Source organism: Halichoeres trimaculatus, unplaced genomic scaffold, assembly GCF_033239565.1.
Source record: "Halichoeres trimaculatus isolate MK-OKI-2021-1 unplaced genomic scaffold, fHalTri1.1 fHalTri1_scaffold_10, whole genome shotgun sequence".
Lineage (NCBI taxonomy): Eukaryota > Metazoa > Chordata > Actinopteri > Labriformes > Labridae > Halichoeres > Halichoeres trimaculatus.
Window position 1 is genome coordinate 10,893,595 of NW_027437187.1, and position 27,538 is coordinate 10,921,132.

Sequence of the window (27,538 nt, forward strand, 5' to 3'; positions counted from 1 at the left end):
GTGAAGTATTTATTAAAGGTTTTACATGAAAGAAAATTGATCCATGACAGAGAACGTGTTGTCAGATCAAAACATACACATTTGGTGCATTTGTAAATTGGAAATGTAAAATAGACCCAGAAGGACACAAAATACTTTGAAATCTACTTTTTATCAAAAATGAGACATATATTATGAATTACCACAAACTAAATATGTCATGAAAGTGAATCTTAATGAGAAAAATAAGACGAGTGTTTGAGTACAAATACAAGTGAGCCAGAGGCTGGTTCTGTGTTTACTGCTTTGGTCAAATAATTCAAATGTTCCCCTACACATGGAAAAATATGGAGCATTAAGACAGCAGGGGAACAGGTACATCATCTTATAAGTATTTAGTGTTCACATGTTTAAATAAAGGCACTTAATACTGATCTAAACAAACGCAGGAAAGAAAAAACTTCAACTGAGAGTAAAAAAGGAACTGGTGTATCACAACAGGCAATAAATACAGCTCAACACTTTCTTTTTTTAAATTTAAATGTACGAGTATCATTGAATTACTATAAAATCTCCCCTTTCACTCTCTCAGTGTAGGGTGACAAATATCTTTTTACAATATGGCTCTAAAAATATAAAATATGTCAACTCCTTTAGTGTGTCTGCTGGATTGTGAAGCTGTCAAATATATACTTACATAAACGTTTTGTGACACACAACCTACGTCTGTTTGTTCAGGAATGAAAAAAAGTTAGAACTATGTTTTTATGTTTTTTTTTCTTCAGAAAGGACGTGATACAAGCTTTATGAAAACAAAGCCCTTGAAAACAGAAAGAGGAAGAATGTATTGAAAAGCTTTATGGTGTGTTCTTTCGTGCTGCACGTCGTCTTCAGTCAACGTTTCTGTACCTGGTGAAAAGGTTGTAGAGGACACGGAGCGTGGATTTGAGGTCACAGTTCACAATATCTAAAAGAAGGAGAGGAAAGATCAGTTATACTCACACATGCATCAAAAACTAACGTTTTCATCATCACTTCCAAAATGGTTTGCATATAGTTGCTGACTAAGTTTTTGTGCTGGGCACAGATTAGGTTGTTTGTTGAATACACAAATAACTGCTTGATAAAGACACGTGACAGCGAGTTGACCTGTCCTCTAGCGCCAACATCAGGCCAAACTTTTAAAAGTTTTCATACAAAGCCTCTCAAATTTACTAACAACCTTAATGACCACAAGAGTATGAGCCTTAATGGTTTTGGTAATGATATGACCTTTCCTGTACAACACCATCAGGTCAAACTTTCAGTTTGAGAGTTAGTGGATCTTAAAAATCTTTCATCCAAATCTTTTCTAATTTGGGGTGATTATTCATGACTCTCACAGAATGATCCGTATTGACTGATGTTGGTGTCCATGTGTCATTGTAATTATTAGGAAATAGAACTCCACTCAAAATCATCCAACCCCAGTTTTCATAGTAAAGCACTAAAAGTTTCTGTGGCTGAAGTTTGCTCACAAGTTTTTGTTTTCTTTTCTGTGGAGTGATAAAACAAAAACTTTAACTTTTTAGGGGCATATAGAGCAGCAGCTTGTTTAAGAAAGAGTGAAACAAATGTTGATAAGAACACCCCCCTTACGAAAGAAAAATATATTGCAGCATATTGGAAAATATCATGTTATATATTAGGTAATATATTCCCAGATATGAGATTTAGTATTTATATTTTCCAATATATTGCAATATATGGAAAGCGGCAATCATTCATATATTTTGCAGTATATTGCAATATATTTCATGAATATATGATATATTGTATATGTGCCCTCATATATTATTCCATGTATATCATCATATATCAATAATATATTACAATACATTTTAAAAAAATATATTGGTACATATATTTTTATTTCATAAGGGCCCGGCTAGAGTCAAGCATGGTGGTGTCTCTGTGATGCTCTGAAGCTGCTTTGCTTCTTTTGACACTGGAAACTTGCATCGTGTGGAGGGCAAGGATGGTCTCAGAAGAAGTCATGGAACATTTTATAGTGGTTATCACAGTCAATGGACTTGGACCTCATAGTAAATCTCTGGTGAGATTTAAAGAAGGTGGTTGAAGCATGCAAACCCAGTAATATTATTGAACTAGAGGCTATCGCTCAGGAGAAATAGGCTTATAAATCTAAGGACCACTGCCAGAGGCTGGTGTCTGTTCATGCAGGACTAAAGCTGCTTGTCATGAAAGGCTGAACTAGCCAATGCCAACACAAAAGTGGAATTTTGTGTTGAAACAGGAGGAATCACTTGCAAATATCAATTCTTTCAAGCAATTTAAAATGTTCTCATTAGTTTGTTTGCTCCAGAAAGTTGAAAGTTTGTAAATTCTCATTATAAAACTAATTTGTGAGGAGGGTTGAATCTTTTTGAGTTAAACTGTATATGCAAATAACAGTTAAGGTTTTTCCATATCAAAGGAATTTGTTGTTCACATTTTTGAATATATTTTTTTCAAGAGATGGGTGTCGCACCCTCTGGTCGGGGTTTTGGTCTCTCCAGGCCTCCATCCTGCATCAGCTCGAAGGAGAAGGACACATTGTGGACCTGCAGAGAGATCGACGGGTTAATAAGGTGCCATAATGAATACTGCAGTTGGACAATATTCACCTCCTAAATTTTACACATTGAGGCAGAATCAGGTAAGTACGAGTCATGCAGCTCCACAGCCAGCTCCTCACTGATAAGAGCACTCAGGCACTGGTTGGTAAATCCTACAATACACTGTGGATTGATTCAAATCATGCGACCACAGCCTCCTGTGTCGGCAAACACAACATGGCTCTGTTCTGTAAGACCATAAGCCTTCAGCAGCTGCACAAACACTCTGCTCCCTCATGAATCAACAGATAGTTGTCAGCAGTGTCACTCAAAAACCTCCTTACTCCAAGAAAGTGATACTAACACTGAAGCCAGATCCTCCAGTCACAATTGTTTAAATGAAACTTTTAAAATGGGGTAAATGTGGACAACTAACGTGCAGCACGAGGAGACAGAAACAAACAAAGCACAGACTGGGGTGCTGGATTAGCTCAGTGGTTAAATTGCATGAAGGCAGCAGCCATGAAGCAGCAGACCCCAGTTCAATTCTCACTCTTCAGCACATCAACCCCCACTCCTCCCTGTTTCCAGCCCTGTCCACTGACCAGTCCTCTTCGTAAAGGCGTCATAATCCAAAAACAAAATCAACAAAGAGATGCATTTTATTTTATCTTATGGACGTAACTATCATCATTCAAACCATGAGGCAGAAATCTTGTCCAGGTAAACCAGTTAAAGATTATTAGATTTTCAGTCCCTCTTCATGCTGATGCTCTATGTAAGAAACCAGCGAAGACATCTCAACCTATTCGACAGTAAGCATCAAAAGAACTACAAGACAAGAGGAAACCAACCAGAGGACTTGAAAGATCTTTTTTATTCTCTGCCCATTGTATCCGTGTGTGTGCGCGCTTCCTGCTGTGATGTGCTAAAAGCTTTGCCTACAAGGGCTTATTGTGTGAAAAGCATGACCATAGCAATCTAATGCAGTCAAAGAAAGAAAATGGAGGAGAATAAGAGTTACATAGAGATCTACCGAGAGATAGCAGGAGTGCTTTCTTGATGCCTCGCGCTACCCTTGGTGTAACATTGATAGGCTTCTAGGCTCACACAAACACATACACACACACAGGGACAAACAACCACACACAAACACGAGCTGAGCCCCCGAGCCACTCCAGTCCTTCCCAGTGCAATACGAGATTACAGATGCTGTGGGGATGGTGCCTGCTCTTCCAGGCCAGGAGAGTCTGTGTGTGTGAACATTGTAGCACGGATGCCCATTCCGCTCGGCGCTCTGGCAGGGGCTGCTGGCCAAGGCCCAAACAAAAGGCTACTGTGGTGTCTCCACAGATTGCCTGTTCAGAATACCGTAGTACTACAGAGGCCACTGGAGAGCAGAGATGGCTCTGCGCTGAAAGGGCTCAGGAAACGGATGGCATTTATCAAGCTATTGAGAGGAGAGGCCTGGCTCCGAGTGCATGATGCTCCTCACAAATGAAGTGTTGATTTAAGAGCGGTTTCTAAACTAAAGGTCGGGATCAAAGATGGGTCACAGCCTTTTTTTTCCTCTGCTGCCTTTAAGGATTTCTGTCTTTCTTTCTTTCTTTCTATAAATATATATATATATATATATATATATATATATATATATATATATATATATATATATATATATATATATATATATATATATATATATATATATATATATATATATATTACAAATGAAAAAAATTATACACTTAATTAGTATAAAGCTACTTCTTCTGATTCTGTCTCTAGCTGATAGGGTTAAAAACAAAGCTAAGAAGTTAAAGCGGATTACTTTGAAAACAAAACATTATGGGCAAAACACTGTTACCTTTGTGTTCACACAAATTAAGGCCAAAGGTGTAAAGATAACTACACTGATCACTGAATAACCACATAAACTGCAATTAGCCTGTCAATGAGAAGTTGTTTTGGTACCTTTTTTGAGAAAGAGACTGTGTGTACTTTTACTCCCAGGCAAATCTTCCACGATGAAAACCTTTAATTCAAAACCAAAATTGCATGCTAAGGTTCGAAATTACAAGAAGTCTCTGGGTGTTTCTAGTGGTTCAGTAATTTCAATGCAAATGGACTTTTTGTTCCAAAAAGAACAAAATCTATTGGGCTAATTCTTACTTGTATGCACACCAAACTCTTAATGACTATCATTTACTTTTTACATTTGTCATTCTCAACCAAGATGAGCCAGACTGGCTGATTGTAATCCACTGTAAAGGTTTGCTCAAAGTTTAGCAGTTCAGAGCCATTTTCAGTTTTGTTGAGGACACAAGCTACAAGGAAATGTTTCTGGCTCAGTCTTCCTCGATTAGTTCAGCTCACTGACATACTGTTAGTAAAAAGTGACACTTTACCTTCTGGTCAAAATTCTCAGGTGTGAGGAAGAAGTTGTAGAGTGGTACGAAGTATCCCTCCAACAGTCCCATCAGCAGCACCAGGTAAACACCGTCTGCAAACTGAGACGTCAGCAGAGAGAGTTCAGCAGACTGACAGAGGAGGCCTTTGTTAGTGCATGGATTACAAGTTGAGCTGGTTTGTAAACATCAGGTGCTTTTCAACCACAGGAACTTTCTCCCAGAACTATGTGCTGTTCTGCCCAGATGAGCTAGAGTCCAAATTTAGTCTGGGGTTAACATATTTACCCCTGAAAACAGCTTTGCTTGGGGGGATATACCTTCTAGTTGTCCAGGGACTGTAAGTGTGACCCTGTAAACTGGAGACCTTTAACCCAACGTGTCAGTGGATACTGAGTTTAAAACAGCTATTTAGGCACAGAGGAAGTCCTCTAGAATTCAACCTATTTCAGTTTTATTTTGGTATATGTAGGGATGGGTTCCGAATTATGTACTTTAATAGGAACCAACAGAATTCTATCAAAGGTACTGGGTACCGATTCACATAAAAATCAAAAGGTACCATGTCCTTGGGACTATAAGGGAGAGGACGAGTAGGCAGTTTTCCATGCTGGACATGAACACAGCACTGCAAGGTTATATACTGAAGAATTAATATGTTAGATTGAGAAAATAAAAAAATATATTTTCAAACAAATTGATATTTTTTACCACATAAACATGAAAAAAGTACCAAAAATTGGTACTGTTGAGTACCGGTACACATTGCCAGGTAACAGGCATTAGTACCGTATGGTTTCTGATGTAAAAGGTACCCATCCCTAGGTGTATGTATGCCTTTATTAGACGGCAGAGCAGCCCTGTGCTTCTCCAGTCAAAACTTTTTGGGGCTTTTTAAACTGCTTCAACCAGCGACTTCTTTGCCACCAGCACTCATCCCCTTCCCACGTGTAGCAGTAATAAAAATGCCGGCCTGTTTGTCTCCTCCTATGGGGTAGTTTTTGCTGGTTAGCCTTCACGTTCATCTTACTGCCCTCTATTGGTCCAGTGGTGTCCAACTCTAATTACACAATGCACTTAGCCCTGCTGTGGAAACTCTGACAAACAAAAGGCCACAGGAACCATGTAGTTCCTGGAAGTGTTTTATAGTTCCTGGACCTTCTGGTCAAAAAGCACCTATAGCTCTGCTGTATTGGTTTTTAAACTCTGTTTTAAACAGACTAAAATCTCTTCAGGTCAAAAAAAGAAATCATCAAAATTTCACTAAAAGCAACAGCTAGCTAGATAGATAGATAGATAGATAGCTTTATTTTCATTGTACAGAATACAACAAAATTCTGTTTGGCAGCATCTCTCAGCAGCAGCAGCAAGATAATTCAAGAGGCAACACAGATAAAGTGCAAGTCAAATTGAACTAAAGTATTTTGGTGAATTATACGGTATAGAGCATTAAAGAGTAATGAAGTAATGCTTCAAATCAAATTCCACAAACGTCATACCTGAACAACCTGTGATTTATACATAAACGTTCTGTTATTATGGCTCCTCTTGAGTAACGCGGATGGCAAGCAGAAACAAACCCCATTGAACAGAAACTGATATGAACAGGGTTATTGAATGGCTTTGTATTAACGGTCAACGTTAAAGACAGTACCTCTGGAGTAAGAAGAGCCTTAAGTATCACCTGCTATTTAAGCACATAGTTGTGAAAGAGTGCCCTCCTTCTCACAGTTGAGAAGGGCAACATACTTTGTAACGTGGATACCTGGACAGCTGGACAGGCAATAGAAAACTTTCAAAAGCAAAGGCTAAAGGGACAGCTGCAGATTAAAGGTGGGAATAGTTTGTATCTCATCCGATGACAGCACATATGAAATGTGTTCAAGAGCCACCAAGATCATCTGATCCCCAAATCAAGGCACAGATCAGAATTGATTTACACTGATAATTAAGAATTTAAAAATATTTGACCTTAGATTAATAATAATACAAAATACTAACAGAATTGTTAGACTTGGTGTTTTACTGCAGTAGAGGAGCTCTCTGATAGAAGGCACAAAAGTAGATGTGTGATTTACCTGTGTGTCTAACTCAGAAACTTCAAGGTTGAGCTTGTTCAGGTGTTTGTTCACAAAAGTGATTAATGTCTATGGAAACAGACAAACAAAAGACGTTGGAACAAGTGGGCAGTGACTGAAAGAAGACAGGAAATACTGACACACACATGCAGACTGATATGTTCATTAAAAATCATCTACTACATGACACTGAGAAGCTTTTTAACACAAGGCATCATGAAATACAAAACAGCTGAACCTTTTGATGATGTCTGATTGGATGTAAAACTGGAGGCACTGTTCAGTGTCATACAGAGAAAAACAAACAGTAATGTAAACTCATAATAGGTTAACCATCTTCAGTCTTTGTACCTTTTTGACAACATTCAGTTTGTCTGGAGCGTGGTCAAACAGAGTGTCGAAAGCATCACGTTCTGTGGAGAATGAATGACATAGATTTTTTTTTGCACCACAAAAGGGGACATATTTGTGTCAACATTCCTGAGAAAAGATTGCACCATGCACATTATACTCTTCTGTATGGCTACATACCATGTCTGCCAGAGAAAGCCCTGCAACAAAGACAGAATGAAATCAGAGACAAATATTTGAAATCCACAAATCTGAATCAATTCCAGCTTCAATATTCATTAAAAAGAAAAACAGGAGAGGATGGAGGACAAGTGCTTCCAGTTCAACCACAGAGGAATGTACCGAATGGAGGGATAATGTTGCAGAAATGAGAAAACAATGATGTTGTTATGGTATTATAATTTGATTAACAATAACAGAGGCATACATTGGGTATTCAAATAACACGGGTATCACTACAGGGATGTTCACAATGAGCGCTCACTGAAACAATGCAACAATCTCAACAGCAGAACAAAACTGCTGGGTATTGATACAATGAATAAAGATGTGCCTGTCTGTACATGCAGCTTTCTATGGGAATGGAGGGTCTCTCTAGTCTATTATAACAGTGTTAGCAGTGTGGAGGATGTTTTTGTTGGAAAGGGTCAGGTGCTTTTGGAGGACAGGGAACACTGCAGTGTGAGAGTCCCCTGAGGAAGACATATCGCAGTGGGCAGGCCAGCAAGAAATGATACACACACACACACACACACACACACGCACACGCACACACGCACACACACAAAGAGCTCTCACACATGTTCACAGTGTAATCTGTGATGGCAAAGCAAGGCAAGTCTGGGCAATGGTCCTGGTTGTGGGGTAATAACCGTATTTCCACTGTGATCGTAAGAGTGTGTGTGTATGTGAGCATGAGAGCGCGCATGTGTGTGTGTGTGTGTGTGTGTGTGTGTGTGTTATTAACAGTGTATCCATCTACCATGACTAAATGTTGTGCCTGTGCCTGTTGGCCTGCTGTTATCTCCCTCACTGCTGCTGTCGGGCTGCAGGACAGCCTCCCAGGTAGAGAAGTCGGTTTGTGCTTGTTTCAAATTGTCTAATTCTTCAAAGGGTGCCATCACATGTCCCTATTCTAAGACTTCCTTTATATTAATAGCAGTGCATTTCTTTTTCAAGTCAGAGAAAGCAGTGTGCTGCAGATTTGCGAAAGGATGATATTCAAAGTTTTTGTATCAAGTGCTATCATGGTTCTTAATCCTACTGTCATGATTTATGCTGCGCTATGCTATGCAATGTTACATTACACCGTGTTGCGTTGGGTTGCTGTTTTGTTATGTAATTTTATGTTAAAGCATAAAGCATTATGCTATGCTTAGTTATGCTTTGTATTGTTGTGTTATGCAATGTTGTGCTTTGCTATGTTTTTATGCTTAACTATGTCATGTTATTCTACCATAGACTGTGTAAAATATGGGCCTGTCACGATAATCAATAAATCGATTCACCGAACGATAAATAAAAACGTCCTCGGTAAGTTTGTCAGCCTCGATAAACTGACACGTGCATGCATGTTTGTTTTCCTCCTCTCTTTTGACCAAAGAGGCTGAATGAGAAGATGGCTCATTACGTCTATCTTTCCTAACATTGGGGTGCAAAGGTTCTATAGCGGATTTATAGCGGATTTATAGCCGAGTGAGCATCTGTCAAAAATGCGATCTTTGGCATCTTTTGTAACGGGGCTGCTCGCACGTACACACGGAGGGAGCTGAAGCGAGCGTCCTGAGGGGTAAGGAGGAAACACACGTTAATATGAGTGATGCCACGAAAGACACAGTTCTTAAGCCGCCTGCCGCAGTCCCAGTGTGGGAATATTTTGTTTTTTATCAGAATGAACAAAGTGTGAGCTCATGAACAACAACGAGCTGATATGTCGCATTTGTTTGAAAATAGTGGCGACGAAGAAGAAGAAGGGGAGGTGCAGCGGATCCTTGTTCTTTGACAATCGGCTCTTACTGAGGCTTTTGGTCGGCAAAGTAAATAGAAATAAAAGCACCAAATGGTGGCGCTCAAAGACAGCTACATTGCCAAAGAAATGCAGCCCTTCAATACGGTTGAAAGCCAGAAATGTTAAAAATGTTTGACAGACAGTACGGATTGACTGGGAAAAAGTACTTGTTACAAACAATTCAGGAACTGTATAAACTCCCTTTTATTTAGGCTACAGTTTTTATTGTTTTTTTTGGGGGGGAGTTTCATTTTTTTCTTTAGAGACAGGGTCTATGTTTTATTGTTTTTGATTAGTATTAATTATTTTCATTGACATGTGTTTTTTTTCTAAAAGAGAGTCCATTTCATTTTCATTGTATATTTTTTTTCTCTTTCTTGTTTGTTAAATTTATTATATTTTTTGTTTAATTTATCTTATTTAAAAGATCCTGACCTTTTAATTACAGTTAAATACTCTTAAGAAATTAAAGTTTCTTGATTTTGATTTGGTGTACTCATTTTATTATCCCATTTATCATAATTATATCAATGAAAAAATAGAAAATGGAATGGAAAAAAAATGGAAAAAATCAAAATAATATTGACAATAATATCGTTTATCGGCAATAATATTTTGGAAAATTATCCTCTAGCAAAATTTGTTATCGTGACAGGCCTACAGGGACGTAGTCTCCCTGACGTCACCTGTCTGTTTCTGAAACGGTAAATGAAGCACATCGGCTATAGCGGCCATATTGGTAGTGGCAAGGGCATCGCGTACAGCTATAGGGCGCCTGTCAGTCATGTGATCCTGAGCTGTGCCTCTGATTGGGCAAGCTTGGAATCTTAATATCCTCTAAATGGCCGGGTCAGAAAAAAATTTACCCCCCATACAGTGTGTGCTGATAGTGAAATTAGCGACACAGACAGGAGACGTTTTTTTGAACCAGGCTGTAAATACGTTAATTTCTGCTTTGAAAACAGCTTTTTTTCTGGCTTAGTGTGTTTGTGTCTTCAGGTACTTTCAGAGCCAACCCCAAGCCGACACTCGAGAAACAGCAGATTTTAGCACTTCAGCTTTATCTCATATTCCTAGACCAGAGGTTGCTGCTTGTATTCTATATATAAGGGCCATTAATAGCCAAGCAGAATTTAATCACTGCCTTTTTTTCTATTGTTTGGTTTTCCTATTTTTTTAAGCCACAGGACTTGATCTGATAAACTGAAAGGAAGTCATTAATCTGGTAAGTTTTTAACTATAAGTAGACTATCTAATATCTGTCCAGCAGATTTCTGAGTGATTTACCCTTAACTATTTTTGAACAGCTGAATCTCAGCATTTCTGCATCAAGTAATTCCGACACTTTGCTGAACTGATGTGTGTTGTACCAAATGCCCACAACTTAAGAAGCTTTCAGCTGTAATGTTGTCCAAACCTGCTGCTTCTCTCATTGATACTGCTTACATCTAACCTTCAGCTTCAAATCCAATGAAATTTTCTGACAATACAAAAGAACAAAAGGTCAAAATATTCTGTTTGCTCTGGCAGTGATAAGTCAAACATGCTACAACTACACTGCTACATGTAAACATGAGTTAGACAACTGAGACTCTAGTTTGGGAAAGAGCTGTGAGGCCACTGCGCACATTAAAACTATGCAAATGAGCCGGAAAGACATTGTACGATTTAGAAAGGACACACAAAGGGTTCAACGCTCTATAAATATCTCTGCAAAGCAAACCAAGTCTCTGCGAGCGAGTGTTGTTTGATTATATTTAAATGAGCCATTAAGCATTCATTAAGAGCAAAACTAGCTCTTTTTATATTCAAATGAGCATCATTACGAATAACACCCTAATTTACCAACACTGGAGCTAAACACCCAAAGCACCGTGACAATATGTCACTTCTGTCACCGAATCCACTCCCACATAAAGTGGTGGGAACTCCCCCCTCTTCTCTGTAGATCTGATGTCGTCAGGATAAGACGTCACAGCACAGATCGGAGATGCTAACAGCTCATCTCAGTCACAGTCAGGTGCAAAACCGGAGTACAGTGAACAGGGCTGCAAAGTGTTGAAGGCATTTCTGCACAGAAATACCATGGATGCAATTAGCTTTGTGAATCAGACCAGTCTCTTCTCTGTGGATTAGAGTACTCACTCTGTGTTACCGGTGATTTCCTCTTGAATCTGTCTGGACTGAAGGATGCCCTCTCTTTTCTATAAGACATGACAAGACAAAATGTAAACTTTTAACGTTTGTATTTTACTAAAGTTGACTTGATTCATTTAGTAGCGCATAAGTAACAGGATAAAAACTCATCTTCTGTTTTATTCTGCATTCAAAGTAATTTCACACCCACCTGGACAACGACAACTTGAATCGACACATGGTCTGGCAATCTGATTGGTGCTCTGAAGTGCTGTGACAGCGCCACCAGCAGGTGCAGGATGGCAACAATGCTCTTAGCATGAACAGCTACCATGGAGGAAAAAAAACAACAAAATAATACTGAGAGGAACTGAACAAAGTGATGGTGCATCAGAGCTAACCACTACTATTTATTTGTGCTTCTTTCAGACCTTTCTGCACATGTGTAGATCAGCGCGAGTACAAAGACAAATGCTTTATTTCTTTTCTAAAATTCAGACTCAGACATAAGAGTCCGAAGTCTTTTAAGTTGCAAGGTCACATACCTTCAATAAAATGAAGTACACCATTCAAAAGTCAAATTTAAATCAGATGAAAACAGGCAAACACTAAAAGTTTCTCCGCATGATTTAACCTGAAAAAAGCTCTTATGTGTGTTCAAGCACAAAGATCTTGTTCAGTCACATATGCTGAGTGACGTGTCTAATGAGACTTACCTTTGGACACACGAAACAATCTCAATCAATTAAGTGCCCAAAGAAGCCTTTGATTGTAAGCAATGGCACTGGCAAATCACAGAGAGCAAGCTTAAGACCTTCATAAAACCTATTAGATCCCTACTGCATAAGAGCATCCTAATAGGTTATTCACAGACTGGAGAATGGAGGGATGAAAATAGGGACAAACAAAAGTTAATTGATTAAAAGAAATCCAAATAAAAGGACAGAAAAATCAATTAAATACCATGTCATTCACTGCGCTCTTTCCCATTTACAGAGAAACATCACACAAGAGCTTTCAAGGACAAGCTTTAACCAGAGTTACGTCCAAGAATGTTATAGTATTAGGTTTCAAATGAATTCGTCAGATACAACTCTTCTTTTCTAGGCCTCCATCAAAAATGTTCTGTTCCTTGTCCGAAAAGATTTCTGTTTCTTTCAACCAATCCATTTTTCTTCTGTGCTCATACAGCAGTTTGCTCAAACACACCCACATTTCCTTCTCCCAGCCTCCATTTTTCTTTATACATCTTGTATCTGAAAAAAAAACATTTGATAAAGCTAAAGACACACTGTAGGTACAAGGTAGTGTGCAGGGAGACAGAAAACTATGATCCTTACTTCCTGCGCGACCAAGAGTTTTGTCGAAGGAGTTGTAAAGAGCTCCACTGACATGCAGGGCTTTGTGAATTCTCATTTGAAAGCTTGGAGCTCAATAAGTAGCATACCAATATGGACAGACAGGTATGTTAATAAAAAAAAGTCTTTTTAGGGGTTATATAAAAAAAACTTGGCATGGAGCGTCTACTTTTATTTTTCTCATCTGATGTTCTGACTCCTTATGGCACCTTGGCAGGTAACACAAGACCTGTATTTGTGTAAATTAAATAGGTACAATTTAATCTGTGATGATGAAAAGAAATGTGCCTTGATGACATATTTGTTTATCAGACGCACTAAGTGTAAATAGTCTGGCTGAAGTGTTGTATGTATCACAGGATGTGGCAGTCAGTAATTGCTCTCAGCCCAGCACGTCACATGGTCCTGTCGCTCTGAGGCAGCTGAGGTAATCACAGGGAGACATCAAACAGTAGCTCAGCAAACAAAAGGTGTTGTTGTGTAATTGTACGGGAGGATAGTGGTGAACGCTCAGCCTGACAACAGAAGACTGACAAACTACTCACTGTTTTCTGAGGCTGATTTAAAGAAATTTTGGTCTAGAGGTGCAACTAACAATTATTTTTGATGTAGACTAATCTATTGGTTATTTTTTCAATTATTTGATTAATCACAATTATTTATGTTTCAACCTAATTTGGCCTTCAAAATGAGCAGACCTTTATGATTAAACCAGTGTGTTGCAGAGTTAGGTTCTAGCCTCTGATTGGTCAGCCCTGTGTCATGTGAGTAGGTAACAAGGAAATGAAATGTTGTTTGCAGTTTTGGCAAGACCGCTTATAAGTGACTTTGTGCTTGTTTCCTAATGTTTAGTGGCTTATTGGGGCTTGCTTTGCTCTCTGTCTAATACAGCCTTATTGTCTCCCAGCTCTCTATGACAACACGTTGAGTTTTGCTTCTCTGCATGAGACCCTTTCACTTTGCCCATGCCCACCTCCCCAAATCATTGCCGATGAGACCGGTGCTGTATGAGCGTGAATGAGCTCCTTCAGATAAAGGTCCTAATTTTTAAAAAGTTATGGCAGTTTTGACACTAGTATGTGACTCATATCCTGAAAAACTGTCTGTAACAGAGAGTGAAGGAGACTCATAAGGCATTAAACACCGGGAGCTGTCAGTCAGTCCAAACCAGAGATGCAGAGCCTCCGTCAGTGCGCAGTGCTGTTGAGGTGCAGAGATTTTTCCTCATCCTTCCTTATGTATGAACTTAGCGATTTTTTCCCATAAAAGTATCCTTTAACGTGGCGCCTCATGCAGTGAACTGAAGTCACAGATGAGCATTTACCACCTGGTTTTTCATTTCACCATATAACAACATCAATAAAAACAATAATATGATGCTTCAACAGCTAAAGCTCTCATCAATTAATTTTTATAGTCAACGTAGTCGATTATGTGGACTAATTATTGCAGCTCCATTTTGGTCTGAAGTTTTAAATGGTCTGCTTTTATTTACTAGCACTGTCCTTCCATTGCTGCAGATTCGCTACAATTAACAAAATGAAGTCCATGTATCTATTTATCATGGATATCTGTTGTATACTGTTATTCTCCTTTCCCAACCAGCCTATTCCCTCTTTACTCCACTTTCTTTTGTTTTCTCAGGTGTATTTTCATTGACCTAACTGTATTAAGAGTGTTGAGTCGAGAGCAGCTGTCTGAGAGAGAAAAAACAAAGTTTAAGTGCATCATTTTGATTATTCAATAGATTATTTATAGAGCAGGGAATTTTTTAAGTAACTATTGCAACAGCAATAAGCCTAAATATCATCTGCATTACAACTATTAGCATTTTGTAAATAGTATGTGTATCTCTAGTTACAACCAACAGGACAAGTAAGTTGGAGTTTTTATGTATTTAGATAATTTAGATTTATATTTAGATTTCTTTTTACATGATGACTTTAACTGATGCCTGTGCTGGTGCAGGATTAGCAAAAAGAAATACAGGTTGGGGTGTAAACAGAGGCATTCTGAGTTGGGCTGAATGAGAACATAACACAGCCTGATGTAGACACTCCAAGCACGTCTACTCAAATGGAAAGGACATTGGTTAAAGGTTAATGCATTAAAGTTGAATAAGAAGTGAGAAATACGTATTTAGAGATATGCTTACAATCGACATTCCACCGAATGTTCCTGGTGGAGAGTTTGAGCGAGTCGTTGATTCGCTCTAACACAGTCTGCAGCTTCTGTTTCTGGGCAATCTCTGACTGAGTCACCTCGGCCACATTCAGCTTCTCACCTTCAAGCTTTTCTGAAACACAAGACAAAAACAGATGGGTTCAGGTTAATAAGCAGGAGAGGAATCTGCAGTTCACTGTGAGTGAAACATCATTACAGCTAAGGACTGTTTGTTAATAGAATAAAGACCAAAAACTAAATGCACAACTAAGCTAATGCCTGCAGCAATGGTATGGTCCAACTCCTTACCAAATAGTTTCTGCAGCACCTGTCCATCGTACAGATCTTCAGCAAGATCTTTCACAATGATTCTCTCCCCCACGAGAACATCATTTATCCAGTCGATCAGCACCTATATGAGAAGAAAAGGGGAGTTATTATTTTCAATTCTAAAGGTAATATATTGACAAATATACTAAAACAAATATATGAAAGAAATTTGAATAAGATAGAGTAGGAAACTGGGTAGAACGGGGAATTTCAAAGGAACTTCGGGTTGGAATCAAACCTGGACCACCTGCTTTGAGGGGCACAGCCTCTGTGACTGAACCAGCGCAGAGTGTTGAATGGCCTTAAAGTAGTCATGTTTACTGGGGTTTGCTTACCAGACTATTAAAGGATATTTACCGTGGCCAGTAGGTGTCAGACGATTTGCAAAAGCCTCAGCATGAATGCAAACGCCACAACACAGCAGGAGTACAGATATTAGATAGAGTCAATTTAAATTTCATTTGTTATTTATCTTTCCTTGTGCATATGCTCAGCGGCCACTTTATTAGGTACACCTTGCTAGTACCGGGTTTGACCCCCTTTTGCCTTCAGAACTGCCTTAATCCTTCATGGCATAGATTCAACAAGGTACTGGAAACATTCCTCAGAGAGTTTGGTCCATATTGACATGATAGCGTCACACAGTTGCTGCAGATTTGTCGTCTGAACATCCATGATGAGAATCTCCCGTTCCACCACATCCCAAAGGAGCTCTATTGGATTGAGATCTTGGGACTGTGGGGGACATTTGAGTACAGTGAACTCATTGTCATGTTGAAGAAACCAGTCTGAGATGATTCCAGCTTTATGACATGGAGCGTTATCCTACTGGAAGTAGCCATCAGAAGATGGGTACACTGTGCTCATAAAGGGATGGACATGGTCAGCAACAATACTCGGGGAGGCTGTGCCAACAGGCTTGAGCCAAGAAAATATCCCCCACACCATTACACCAGAAGCAGCCTGAACCGTTGATACAAGACAGGATGGATCCATGCTTTCATGTTGTTGACGCCAAATTCTGACCCTACCATCTGAATGTGGAGCAGAAATCCAGACTCATCAGACCAGGCAACGTTTTTCCAATCTTCTATTGACCAGTTTTGGTGTTGCTGTGTGAATTGTAGCCTCAGTTTCCTGTTCTTAGCTGACAGGAGGGTCACCCGGTGTGGTCTTCTGCTGCTGTAGCCCATCTGCCTCAAGGTTGGACGTGTTGTGTGTTCAGAGATGCTCTTCTGCAGACCTCGGTTGTATCCAGTGGTTATTTGAGTTACTGTTGTCTTTCTATCAGCTACAACCAGTCTGTCCATTCTCCTCTGACCTCTGGCATCAACAAGACATTTTGTCCCACAGAACTGCTGCTCGCTAGATATTTTCTCTTTTTGGGACCATTCTCTGTAAACTCTAGAGATGGTTGTGGGTTAAAATTCCAGTAGATCAGCAGTTTTTGAAATACTCAGACCAACAACCATGCCACGTTAAGTCACTTAAATCACCTTTCTTCTCCATTCTGATGCTCGGTTTGAACTGCAGCAGATCATCTTGACCATGTCTATATGTCTAAATACATTGAGGTGCTGCCATGTGATTGGCTGATTAGAAATTTACATTAACAAGCAGTTGGACAGGTGTCCCCACTAAAGTGGTCGGTGAGTGTATTTTTCCAAATACCACATAACAAAACTACAAAACAATGCACATGAAAGTTAAATTATGATTGACAGTTTTAACCTTACCTTCATGAGTTCCTGCAGTTTGCGATCATTCTTGGAGTTGGGGTCAACCATGGTGCGCACTTCATTCTCCTCTAATAATGAAAAAAAAATACAGGAAAAAACACTCAAGTCACTCTCTCGAGTGAAGGAAAATATAATCTCAATCAATAATTCATTGGAAATAAATCTTATACCTATAGGTATAAACAGGCTTTGCAATGGGTGAATGTGACTAGCAGTGAAAACAGTTTGAGTAGTTAAAAGACTAGAATAGTGCTATATAAATAACGTCAAAAACCCTATTAAGTATAAAATTCAACTACGTCCTTTGAGCAAACATTAAAGAATATCTCTATTAAAGTTGACAGGAACTGAGGCTATTTACCTAGCATGGTGTCTTCAGGGTCCAGCTCATAGTGTGAAGGGCTGAGAGGAAGGTTAATGGCATTGATCCCTTCTTCCTGAAGCTCAGACACTGTAAGAGAGAGGAACACACAACCCATCAGTCTGTTTGACCAGACAAACAAAGATGTCATGAGACAGCCCTCCAACATTTCTTTACATCCACTTTGATTCTCAGTTTCTTCTTTATCATCAGTGTGAATAAGCTTAACTATTGGAAAAAAGAAATTGGCATAATTTCAGTTTCTCTTGTTAAAAAAAGTAAGAAGAAATCCAGTCACTTTGTAATTTTCTCTCACATTCCTATCCTGAGAGCCTTTCAACAAAAACAAGTTCAAGAGGTCGTGTCTGGTTCTTAGAAAAACACTTAAGATCTATTTAATGAGCTTGAAAATGTAGTTAGTAGAAAATAAAACCATCTTCCAGAAAATCTTTCTTATTTTCAGGTTCTCACCCAGATTATTTAGAAGCAGTTTGGTTGAGTAATTGCTGCACTAAGACGGTGCATTTAAGATTGAATACATATAATATGATCCAAAGTCTGGTCTGTAACTATAGATCAAACATATTATAACACTGATCGTAAATGGATCACCAATGTTCTGCACAAATCTGTCAATCATGGGATAAAAGAGCTCATAAAACTGCTAATAATGGCTGAACTACAGCATTTAAATCAAATGGCAACTTTTTTTTGTTTAAAAAAACAATACATAAAACGAAAGACCCAGAGTTTGTTTGGACACTCTGTGACAGGGTAACTGTTTCCAACGGTTGAGATTGGCCTGATTTGAATCAGTCAAGATTAAGATCTGTCAAAATAGTCGTGGTGCCTCAGAAAACAATTATTTGCTTTCAGGTCGGTCTTTGTCTCAGGCTGCCTTAACAGCCAATCAATCAAATGAGAAAGACTGTGACAAAGACAGAGCTGCTCCCAAAATAAACTTTCCAGCAGCATATCGTCCACAGCTCCTTGAATGTAACCTTAATCTCACAGTCAACTTTAAGCGAGACCTCGATGAAACCCTTTTGATGTCTGCAGACACAGACTGCTGTTGCTTCCTGCTTCTCAGCGGGCTGTACAGAGGCCCAGCATGCCGTTCTTCTCAGTGTGTCAGATACCTGAGGAGACGGCTTCGCTGCTTATCTGTGCGTGTGACTCTGACCGTGTATGTGTGATGAGCGCATGGAGCGAACATCCTGTGCATTTCTCTGCCTCTGCCTCTTAATCAACACCATCCATAACTGCACTGCACACATACTCTTTTGCAAGCTGCACACAGGAAACATATTGGCTTCATGACAGATGTGGCACATGACATCACAACATTGACACAGCTGTGAGGACATCCCGGCTTTATAAGAGTCATCAGCATTGACCGTCTACAGGTACAGTGGAAGAGACATAAAATTATTTTTTCAGTGAATTATCATTAGTACATGTCAAACAGCACATACAATAGGGCTGGGACAATATGCTGTTCTCAGGATTTGATTCTATTGTGATTTTTGGGGTGCTGATTTGATTTTAATTGCGATTCTTCGATATTTGCATTTTTTGTGATTTCTAGTTTGTTTTTTTGAACACCAGACCATGTACAAAAAATGTTAAATGATGATGACAATGTTTACAGACGATATCAGGAGCCATATTTTCACATAAACTGCACATCACGTGAGTCAGCGATAAACATTTCGCCCTCTGCTGGAGAAAAGTGGTAACGTTTTCCAATCCAGTTTATAAACAAAGACTGAAATTAAGAATTTGCATTTGGAAAAAAACATTTTTTACATTGAAGAATCACGTTTTTGATGTTGCCAAACAAAAAATCCTGAAATATCAGAAAAAGTTTTTTTTTTCTCCCACCCCTTATATACAATTTACACAACAGCTACTATTTTCCAAACAGCCTCTTTGCCATACCTGTAGATAAGTCGTTTCTAAGTCTGAGTAAAAAAACAACTGTCAGCGACCGCCAAACCTCAAATCAATTACTCTGTAAGTGAGATGGTGTCAGAAATGTTCAGTGGAGTCAGAAAGCTTTGCTAAAGTGTGGTTCTTCACACTGATCCCTGCTATGTGGTCCAGCAGGACTGTGATAGTCTATTTCATGAGAGACCGGGGAATGAAAAGCACCCACATCCAAACCTGCTACTTTCTCCAAGATCACACTGGGATGACCTGATAAGCTGGAGGCCCAGCCTGACAGGACTGGTTGCTATAACAACTGACAACAGGAGTAATGTTGTCAGAGCAACTCAACAAGTGGCAGAGGTTGCTGTGGTTTGGTCACAGACTTTGGTCAGTGGTGAGTGGAGCGCTGAATGAAGTGATTAAAAGACACCAGAGATCTATCTGGTATTTCAGCCTAAATGTGAATATGATTATTGATATTTTCTGACCAGTCCTGCTTTAATGTTGATTTAAAAAATAAATAAAAGAAATACTGAGATTTAATTGTATTTTTACAGCAATGTAAAGTCTAACGTTAGTGAATCCTGGTTCTGTCCTACCAGTGCTCATCTACCGACTCCAGCCTCACCAAGCAGAGCTAACGTGACCTCACTCTTCATTTTATTGATAGACTCTCAAGTTTGAAAAGACCACTGCAGAATAACTGCTGACTGTGGGTTGGAATGAACAGTATCACAAACAGTTTAACCTGTGTTTTAGCCCAGTGGTTTTCAAAGTGGAAGCCACAGCCCTTGGGGGGGGCACCAGTGGGCCTCAGAAGATTGGAGGGAAGGGGGAAAAAATCCTGCTTTTTTATTTTATTTTATTTCGTTTCTTTTTTTCTTACAACCATTTGTTCTCAACAAACAACACGTAAAGTGCCATGATCGTCAGATCCTTAAGTTTCCGATTGTACCCAACTGCACCTTGTGTGACAGCTGCAACTTTGACATGATGATGTCATGATCCCTGTTAAACCTGGAGTTTTTTGCTTGTTATAAAACTATTTAAAAATCTAAACTGAACTTTAAGGCTCTTCCCCTGTCTAACTACTGACTACATGGAAGAAAGGAGTACCCCACCGTGGCTGACAAAGCCCTGAATCGCCCTCTTCCCTATGCAACAACCCACTCGTATGAGTCTGGCTATGGTTTATTCACAATTTCCTGTTCTAAACAAAGGTAATAATTATTGAAAAGTGAACAAAAGTTAGAAAATACGTTCTTAAAGTTGGTATTTCTTTACATATTTTGAATCACTGTCTGTATCCAAAGGGGGTCCCCAGCCAGAAGCAAATGCTGTTTGGGGACCTTGGCATAGGAAAGTTTGGGAACCCATGTTTTAGCCTGTTCTCTATCACTCTCCTGTTTAGCTTTCTTCTGCTCTTCTGTCCTTTTTCTTTTTGTCCATCCAGCTCCAGAGGTCACCATCAAAACAAATACAAGAAACCCTTTCTCCAAAAAAGGGGGACAGATCTTGTGTGTCACTTGGTCAACTCATTTCTTACTGCTAAACTTTTCTTTCAGGCGAAGTGTCATCAAAGGGACTTTTGGTCTATGTGCAGTAAAGAGATTCATGTTCTTGTGGGAAAACCTGAACTGACCACAGACACTGACATAATATTTACCAATAACAACAACACAATTGTTGATTTTGAACAGGCCGAAATATAATAGTGAGACTATTTCAAGATCACTTTAATAGTCCTCACAAAGTCTTTAAAGCCAAAGATCACAATTTTTTCTTCCTCTGAATGTTGTGCATTTGATTCATTGACTGCTGTGATTAGATAAAAAGATCTGAATGTGATGGGAAATCCCTCAAGAATTGTTACTAAATAAATAGTATGTACTTTAACTGTCTCATCAAGATCAATAAAAATTTCAAAAACAAAAATAAACAAGTTAGTAAAAAAGTAACTTGTGATAGAGCATATTTTTCTGTTCAAGGAACGTGCCAAAGACCTGACAAAACGTGCACAGCTCATGTGTAGTGAGACATTTTCATTTATTTATTTTCAAAGGTACAAAGGAAATGTTTCTTTCCCTGAAAGCAGAAAATTAAAGAAACATTTTTAATGGTTTGTGTTTTCAGGAACATGTATTTTTTATAGCTCCTCAACATGATGTGATATGACTGTAGTCATCTTGTGTTTTACATTGATGAACAAGGAGGACCCAGTGGGTTAATATGAGAAGTGCTGTGGTGACACGTAGTGAAACGATGAGGTAGTCATCTTCCTAACCAGCTGTTTGATTTACTGGTTAGTCTAACACGTCTGCTATGATTTAGTGTTAGTTACAGTATTTTGTTAACTTTGTTTACACATTCTTCCCCTGGTCAGCGCAGATTGTATTTGAAGTCAGCGCAGACAGCATGAAGAAAAGCCACAGACGTCCTCAGTGTCCTCACTGCATTTCACTCCTCCCCCTCTGGACCAGAGTCATAAAATGCAAATCTACCCACTCCGTTAAATAACGACAACTACAAATGAAAGCCACAGCAATGGATGCAGCCATCAAGTGCATGCTTTCTGTGTGATGTCTTCACTTAGAGGAAAAGAACATGCTGATGTTGTGCCTTACCTGGAGGGCAGAGCGCTCCGCAGCCCATGTCTGTGTGTCTCCGTCCCCCAGATTCAAGCATCGTCTCCTGGCTAACAGGAGCCGCGCTCTCCCCTGCAGCTCAACCTCATTAAGCTAAGCACAAGTCTCTCCCAAACTGACAATGATGGAAACTCTCAGTCCTCTTTTTTCAACTAATGTGAGTGTTCTGGTTTTATTTCTACACACAGACACAGTTAGTGTCCATGTGGATACAGAGCAGCTCCTCTATGTTTCCTAACCTGAGCATGTCATCTCTTTCTAATCAAACAGCCTGTCCCTACTGTCCTCTGTTTCAACCTGAACGCCCTTTATTCATCTTTTTATCTCACTGTTACTCACGTTTAATCTGGCAGGCCATCCATTCTTTACTCAGCGCATACAGCGACTGCTATAAACGTCACAGGGACTTAAATTTAATCAATGCTCAAGACAAGAGCCACCAACCTACGGTTTCCATTAAATCCCAGAGCACTCACACACTCAAACACACACACACTGCACTCAGTGGACCTGTGTGTATGTGTGGTGAACACAAGACAACACACAGTATAAGGTGATTGCATGCATGTCCAGTAGACAAAGGCATAAAATGGGGCACAGCTGTGCTCCAGCATCTTGAATGACACAAAGTAATCATCCAATTGAAAGCAACCTTTCTCATTTGATGATAAAACCTGGATTCAAACAATGAATGTCATCCTTTTTCAATCCTTCCGTATTTTCCTTTCTCATCATGGCTATAACCGGAGTCTAGTAACTGAGATGGAGACGTCATGGTAACCATCTTTATCGCACTCTTCGGTGGTTAAAATCCATCAGATGAATTCACAAGCAGAGCTGTTAGTCATGATGCTTTCATTGGGATCTTATTCCTGCTCCCAGTTTGGCTGCTAAAGTAAAAGTTATGGAAATAAGGTCCGGATCAGAAACCAGGATACTTAGACATATTGGATCTGTAGTTGATTATTAAAGGGAAGTTACACAGAAAAATCAGCAGTGTTAATTTAACACCTGTAGCTTTAAAACATACATATTAAAGAATAGATATTTTAAATTAAATTTTTTAAATATTTTTTACTAAACAAATTGATATTTTTTTACCACTTAAACACAAAAAGTACAGAAAATTGGTACTGTTGAGCACCGGTACCGGTTGCAAGGTACTGGGCATCGGTATCATATAGTTTCAAATGTAAAAGGTACCCATCCCTAAACAGACTAGATAGCCCTATGCAATTTATCCAGTTTACATGACGGGATGCAGTTATACATCGTCAAGTTCACATTTCTCCTCACGCTGTTTCTTGCAGCGTGTTCACAGACACACAAACACGTGCGCACATTTACGTATACAAACAAGCACGTGTTTGTCTTGATCTCGTGTGTCTGTTTTCCGCACGAGACAACTCGCGGAAAACACAACACAGCCTTCATTCTGCATGGCAAGTTCCAGCGCCTTCTCTGTGAAGATGCAAGACTTGCTTGTGTGCTGCCCCCCCACGCTGCCGAACCCCCCCCCCCCCAAAAGGCTGTAAACACTGACCTGCATGCCCTATTGTGGGATCACACTGGTAATGTTTGAGAAAAGGCAAAAAATGAGTACATATGGAACAACTGAATTTAATATTCATTTAAACTATAGAAGATTTAAATGTGTATGGATTGTAGACTGGTAATGCAGCAAAAACAAAGAAAGTGCATCAGAGGAAACTTTTCAAACCAAGTGGACAAAAGCACAGGTTAAAAAAAGGCATAGAGCTGGTTGCCTGAATCAGCACCATGGATTAGCCCCTTCCAAATGACACTGATCCAGCTTTAAAGGGCTGGACTGGACCGGTACCCAACACCAGGATCGGTACCGGTGCAAATAACCTGGCTGTGAGGCCTATCTGGAAAAGCTAGTGTTTTTCCTGAATAAAGACTCTGTTTCCCATGAGCACTTGCAACCACTGTTGTTGTGATAAAGTTTAGTTTAGAGGTAGTGTACATATTTGAAGAGATGTAGCTCTGTTGTTTGAAATGTGACAACAAGCAAACTTGGTTTGTACCGTAGTTCAGTAGCAGCCTATATTTAGTGTTTCTCACAGCCTGGTGCTCTTAGACATGTCTGATAAGCTTAACATTAGTGAATCCTGGTTATGTCTTACCTGTGCTCATCTACCAACTACAACCTCCAACTGCTGCATGTGGGTTTTAAAGCACATCATCACAAAAAGCTTATCCCATGCTTTAGCCCGTGGTCTATTACTCTCCTGTTTAACTTTCTTCTGCTTTTCTGTCCTTTGTCACTTTGCCAGTCCAGCATCAGCACTTAGCATTACTACATTATATAAATTTAAGAAATTGTTTTCAGCAGAGAAAAACACAGATCTCCCCTTTCAACCAAACTTTACTGGTCGGCTGATGTGGTATTGTCATGGGGACTTCAACGTGCCGTGAATTGGAATGGGTACAGATGCCTGGCACTTGGCAATCGGTATTGGTACTCAATGGTACCAATGTTAATAAATTAATTTGTTTGGTAATTAATTCTCAAAGTTTTTCAATTTAACACATTTATTTCAGAATACATAAACTTAAAAGCTTTGTTCATGTTCAGCATGAAAAATCACCTGCTGTTCCACTCTCTCATGGTCACAGGGATGTACCAAAACATGGCACCATGTGATTTACTCAGTACTCAGTAGTATTGACGGAATTTGGTCTTTACCTATAGAAGTAGGCTACCTAATCTGGTGCCTATCCCTAGCCAAAAATAAATCCTGTTTTGTCCAACCTGAGAGGAAAGCTGAGAAATAGCATTTGGAAATCACCTACCTTGTCACTGATAATCTCATTTAAAATTGTGGATTACAATCAGATATGTATCTAGAAGTGAGACTTTCTCAAGATCACTTGGAAGGTCCTCACAGCCCCTTTAACTCCCTGATTCAACAATAGCTCTTTTTGAACAGAACATCAATTATCTCATATTTGAAAGACACACAAGAAAACTCAATATAACTCACTGTCATACTTTCAGCTCTAACACTGAAAATCCAACACCTATGATTTTTCTTTGAACACACTCTATAAACATAGTTCCAAATAGGGCTGCACGATATTGGAAAAAACTGACATTGCGATTTTTTGGGGGGTTGCGATATATTGCGATATTTATTGCGATATCAAAAAAATAATAATTTTCACCAGATGACTTGAATAGCTCTGTTTGGGAAGAATTTGGTTGACTTACAATGACACCATTGTATTCTTATAATACAGTTTAATCCAGTCTAAGGGGGTTTTCTCTGTGAATGATGAAGATTGCTGTATATGAAAGGGATCCAGGAGGCCATGTCTCTGTACAAGATAGAATAGGTTTCAATTTCAGTTGCTTTTTTTCCATTTCTCCAATAAATGAGGGAAATGCGATAGTCGCATCACATGCGCGATGTGACTATTGCACATTCGCATATTGCGATGGCGATGTTCAAACGATATATTGTGCAGGCCTAGTTCCAAATTTGTGTTACCTATAATAGTTATTTAAAAATACAAAAGCAGACAACTGCACTGTTTTCTATTTAGGGTACCATATGAGGTACTTAAATAGGTACCAACCGAATACAATCTGTAGTACCGAGTACTGATTCACGTAGAATCAAACGGTACCATGTTGAGGTACCCAAGTAGAGGAGGATGCAATTTTCCATGCTGAGCTCAAACACAGCTTTGTGAATTTATACTTGATAAATAAATATGTGAAATTGAAAAACTTTGAGATTTAATCACCAAACAAATCAATACTTAATAAGGCATAAACACACACAAAAGTACCACAAGTTTGGTAGCATTGAGTACCGATGCTGATTGCCAGGTACCCTATCATTTCAAATATGGAAGGTACCCATCCCTTTTTCTATTTCACCTCAAGGCTTTCGGGTCTGGATAAGCTTTGTTTAGCTGAAATTGACAGCTATTTAACTTTTACAACAAGATGAACGGTTTCCCAGCCCAGTTTTTAAAGAAGTCTGCAGACTTCCTTAGACAAATATTCAATGTGAAATATCTTTGTGTTCCAACTTTCTGTTTTCAGGAGCTCCAGTGCTGCTGTGGGATAACATGGCCCTGAACCTATCAGCCTTTCCCACCGTGTTTCCACAGTGTGTGTGTGTGTGAGAGTGGAGCCTCCTGCCTCAGTCAGTGACGGCCTGTGTTTACTCATTCCTCACTTATTACAGTAGTAGAGGACTCAATGCCTTACATGGGAACAGACAGCCCGCGGCCATGAAAACACACTCTACCAAACCCACGCCTCAAATCAGAGTTTCTCCAAAGCTGGATTAAAAAGATCAAAGTCAGATACTGTGCTCCTGAGACCGTGTTTAGTACTCCAACAGGCCAAACGTCGCTAACTTTAAAGTCTCCAGCTCCTGCTGCAGGCGGACACTTTCAAAACTCCAGTTATGTCATAAAAGTTTCAGGAAACAGTGTCACCACACAGCGGATAAAACCAGCAGAAAACTGTTCATTTAATTTGGCAAAAAGTTATTTTTGTTTACCTTCTTTGGCTTTTTTCCTCCTTGCCAGAGTTCCTCCGAGTTTTCCCAGGAAAGAGTCATCTTTCTTTCTCGAAGACGGGGATTTGGGTGTCGGAGATTTCGGTGAGGACGGAGACTTCTGGGGCGAAGACGCCATTGTCGTCGCTGTTAATTTAATCCCAGAGAGACAGAAAACTGTGTGTGGACGCGGAGTGCAAAGTTGTTTCGAGAGTCAAGTAAGAAGAAAAAAAATCACCGTCCACTCCCTAAAGCGGAAACGGAATTCCAGACATTTTCTGTCGGAGTTTGGCCGAGTGAATGGCCCCTCCTCTCCTCTCCTCCTCTCCTCTCCTTCTTTCCTCTGTGTGGCGCAGAGGAGGACAGAGCAGGCAGGACGGGGCTGACCGCGGGAAGTCCTTGGTGGACATGCTCAGGAACCACAGCAGCTGAAGAGGAGCTGCTAAAAAGTGTTAAATAAATACATGTAAACATTGACTCCATGTGAGGCCATGCTGAGCCACTGTTATCAAAAGGAAAAACAAATCAGTAACAACTTGTGTGAAGAGTAGTAGTAAAATATACCATACTTATAAATTTTTAGAAAAAATGTATCAGGCTCGATGCACGCCTGACGTGAAGTGTATGCAAGTCCCAAAAGGCCACAATTTAAAAGATTTTATTTTACAAGTTATTGTACAGGGGCGTATTTAGTGGATTGGGGGCCCAAGGCAAACCCAGTCAATGGGGGCCTCCATGACTTGTCATGCCTTCCCTGGGTCCACTGTCTCTTTCCCAGAATCAAGGCATGACACAGTGCTAATCTTGTACATGGTAACTTAACGCAACTAAATGCATTCCCTCAAGTTCTGTACTTTAGTTTGATTTTGAAAAAAGTGAACACATAATTTAGTCCACTTTGTCCTGGATTTGAAA

The 27,538-nt window shown here is 39.5% G+C and overlaps 1 protein-coding gene across 1 annotated transcript; it reads right to left on the reverse strand.

Annotated features, from left to right (window-relative positions):
- On the reverse strand, positions 1-26,992 carry parvaa (parvin, alpha a). Its single transcript, XM_074678249.1, has 13 exons — positions 26,627-26,992; positions 17,506-17,595; positions 17,142-17,212; positions 15,385-15,487; positions 15,068-15,208; positions 11,766-11,881; positions 11,564-11,622; positions 7,591-7,610; positions 7,411-7,472; positions 7,060-7,128; positions 4,982-5,083; positions 2,510-2,582; positions 1-946 (listed from the first exon to the last, which is right to left on the reverse strand). The coding sequence occupies exons 1-13, from the start codon at positions 26,760-26,762 to the stop codon at positions 870-872; spliced, it is 1,119 nt and encodes a 372-aa protein (XP_074534350.1). The 5' UTR covers positions 26,763-26,992; the 3' UTR covers positions 1-869.
- Positions 26,993-27,538: the final 546 nt, after the last annotated feature.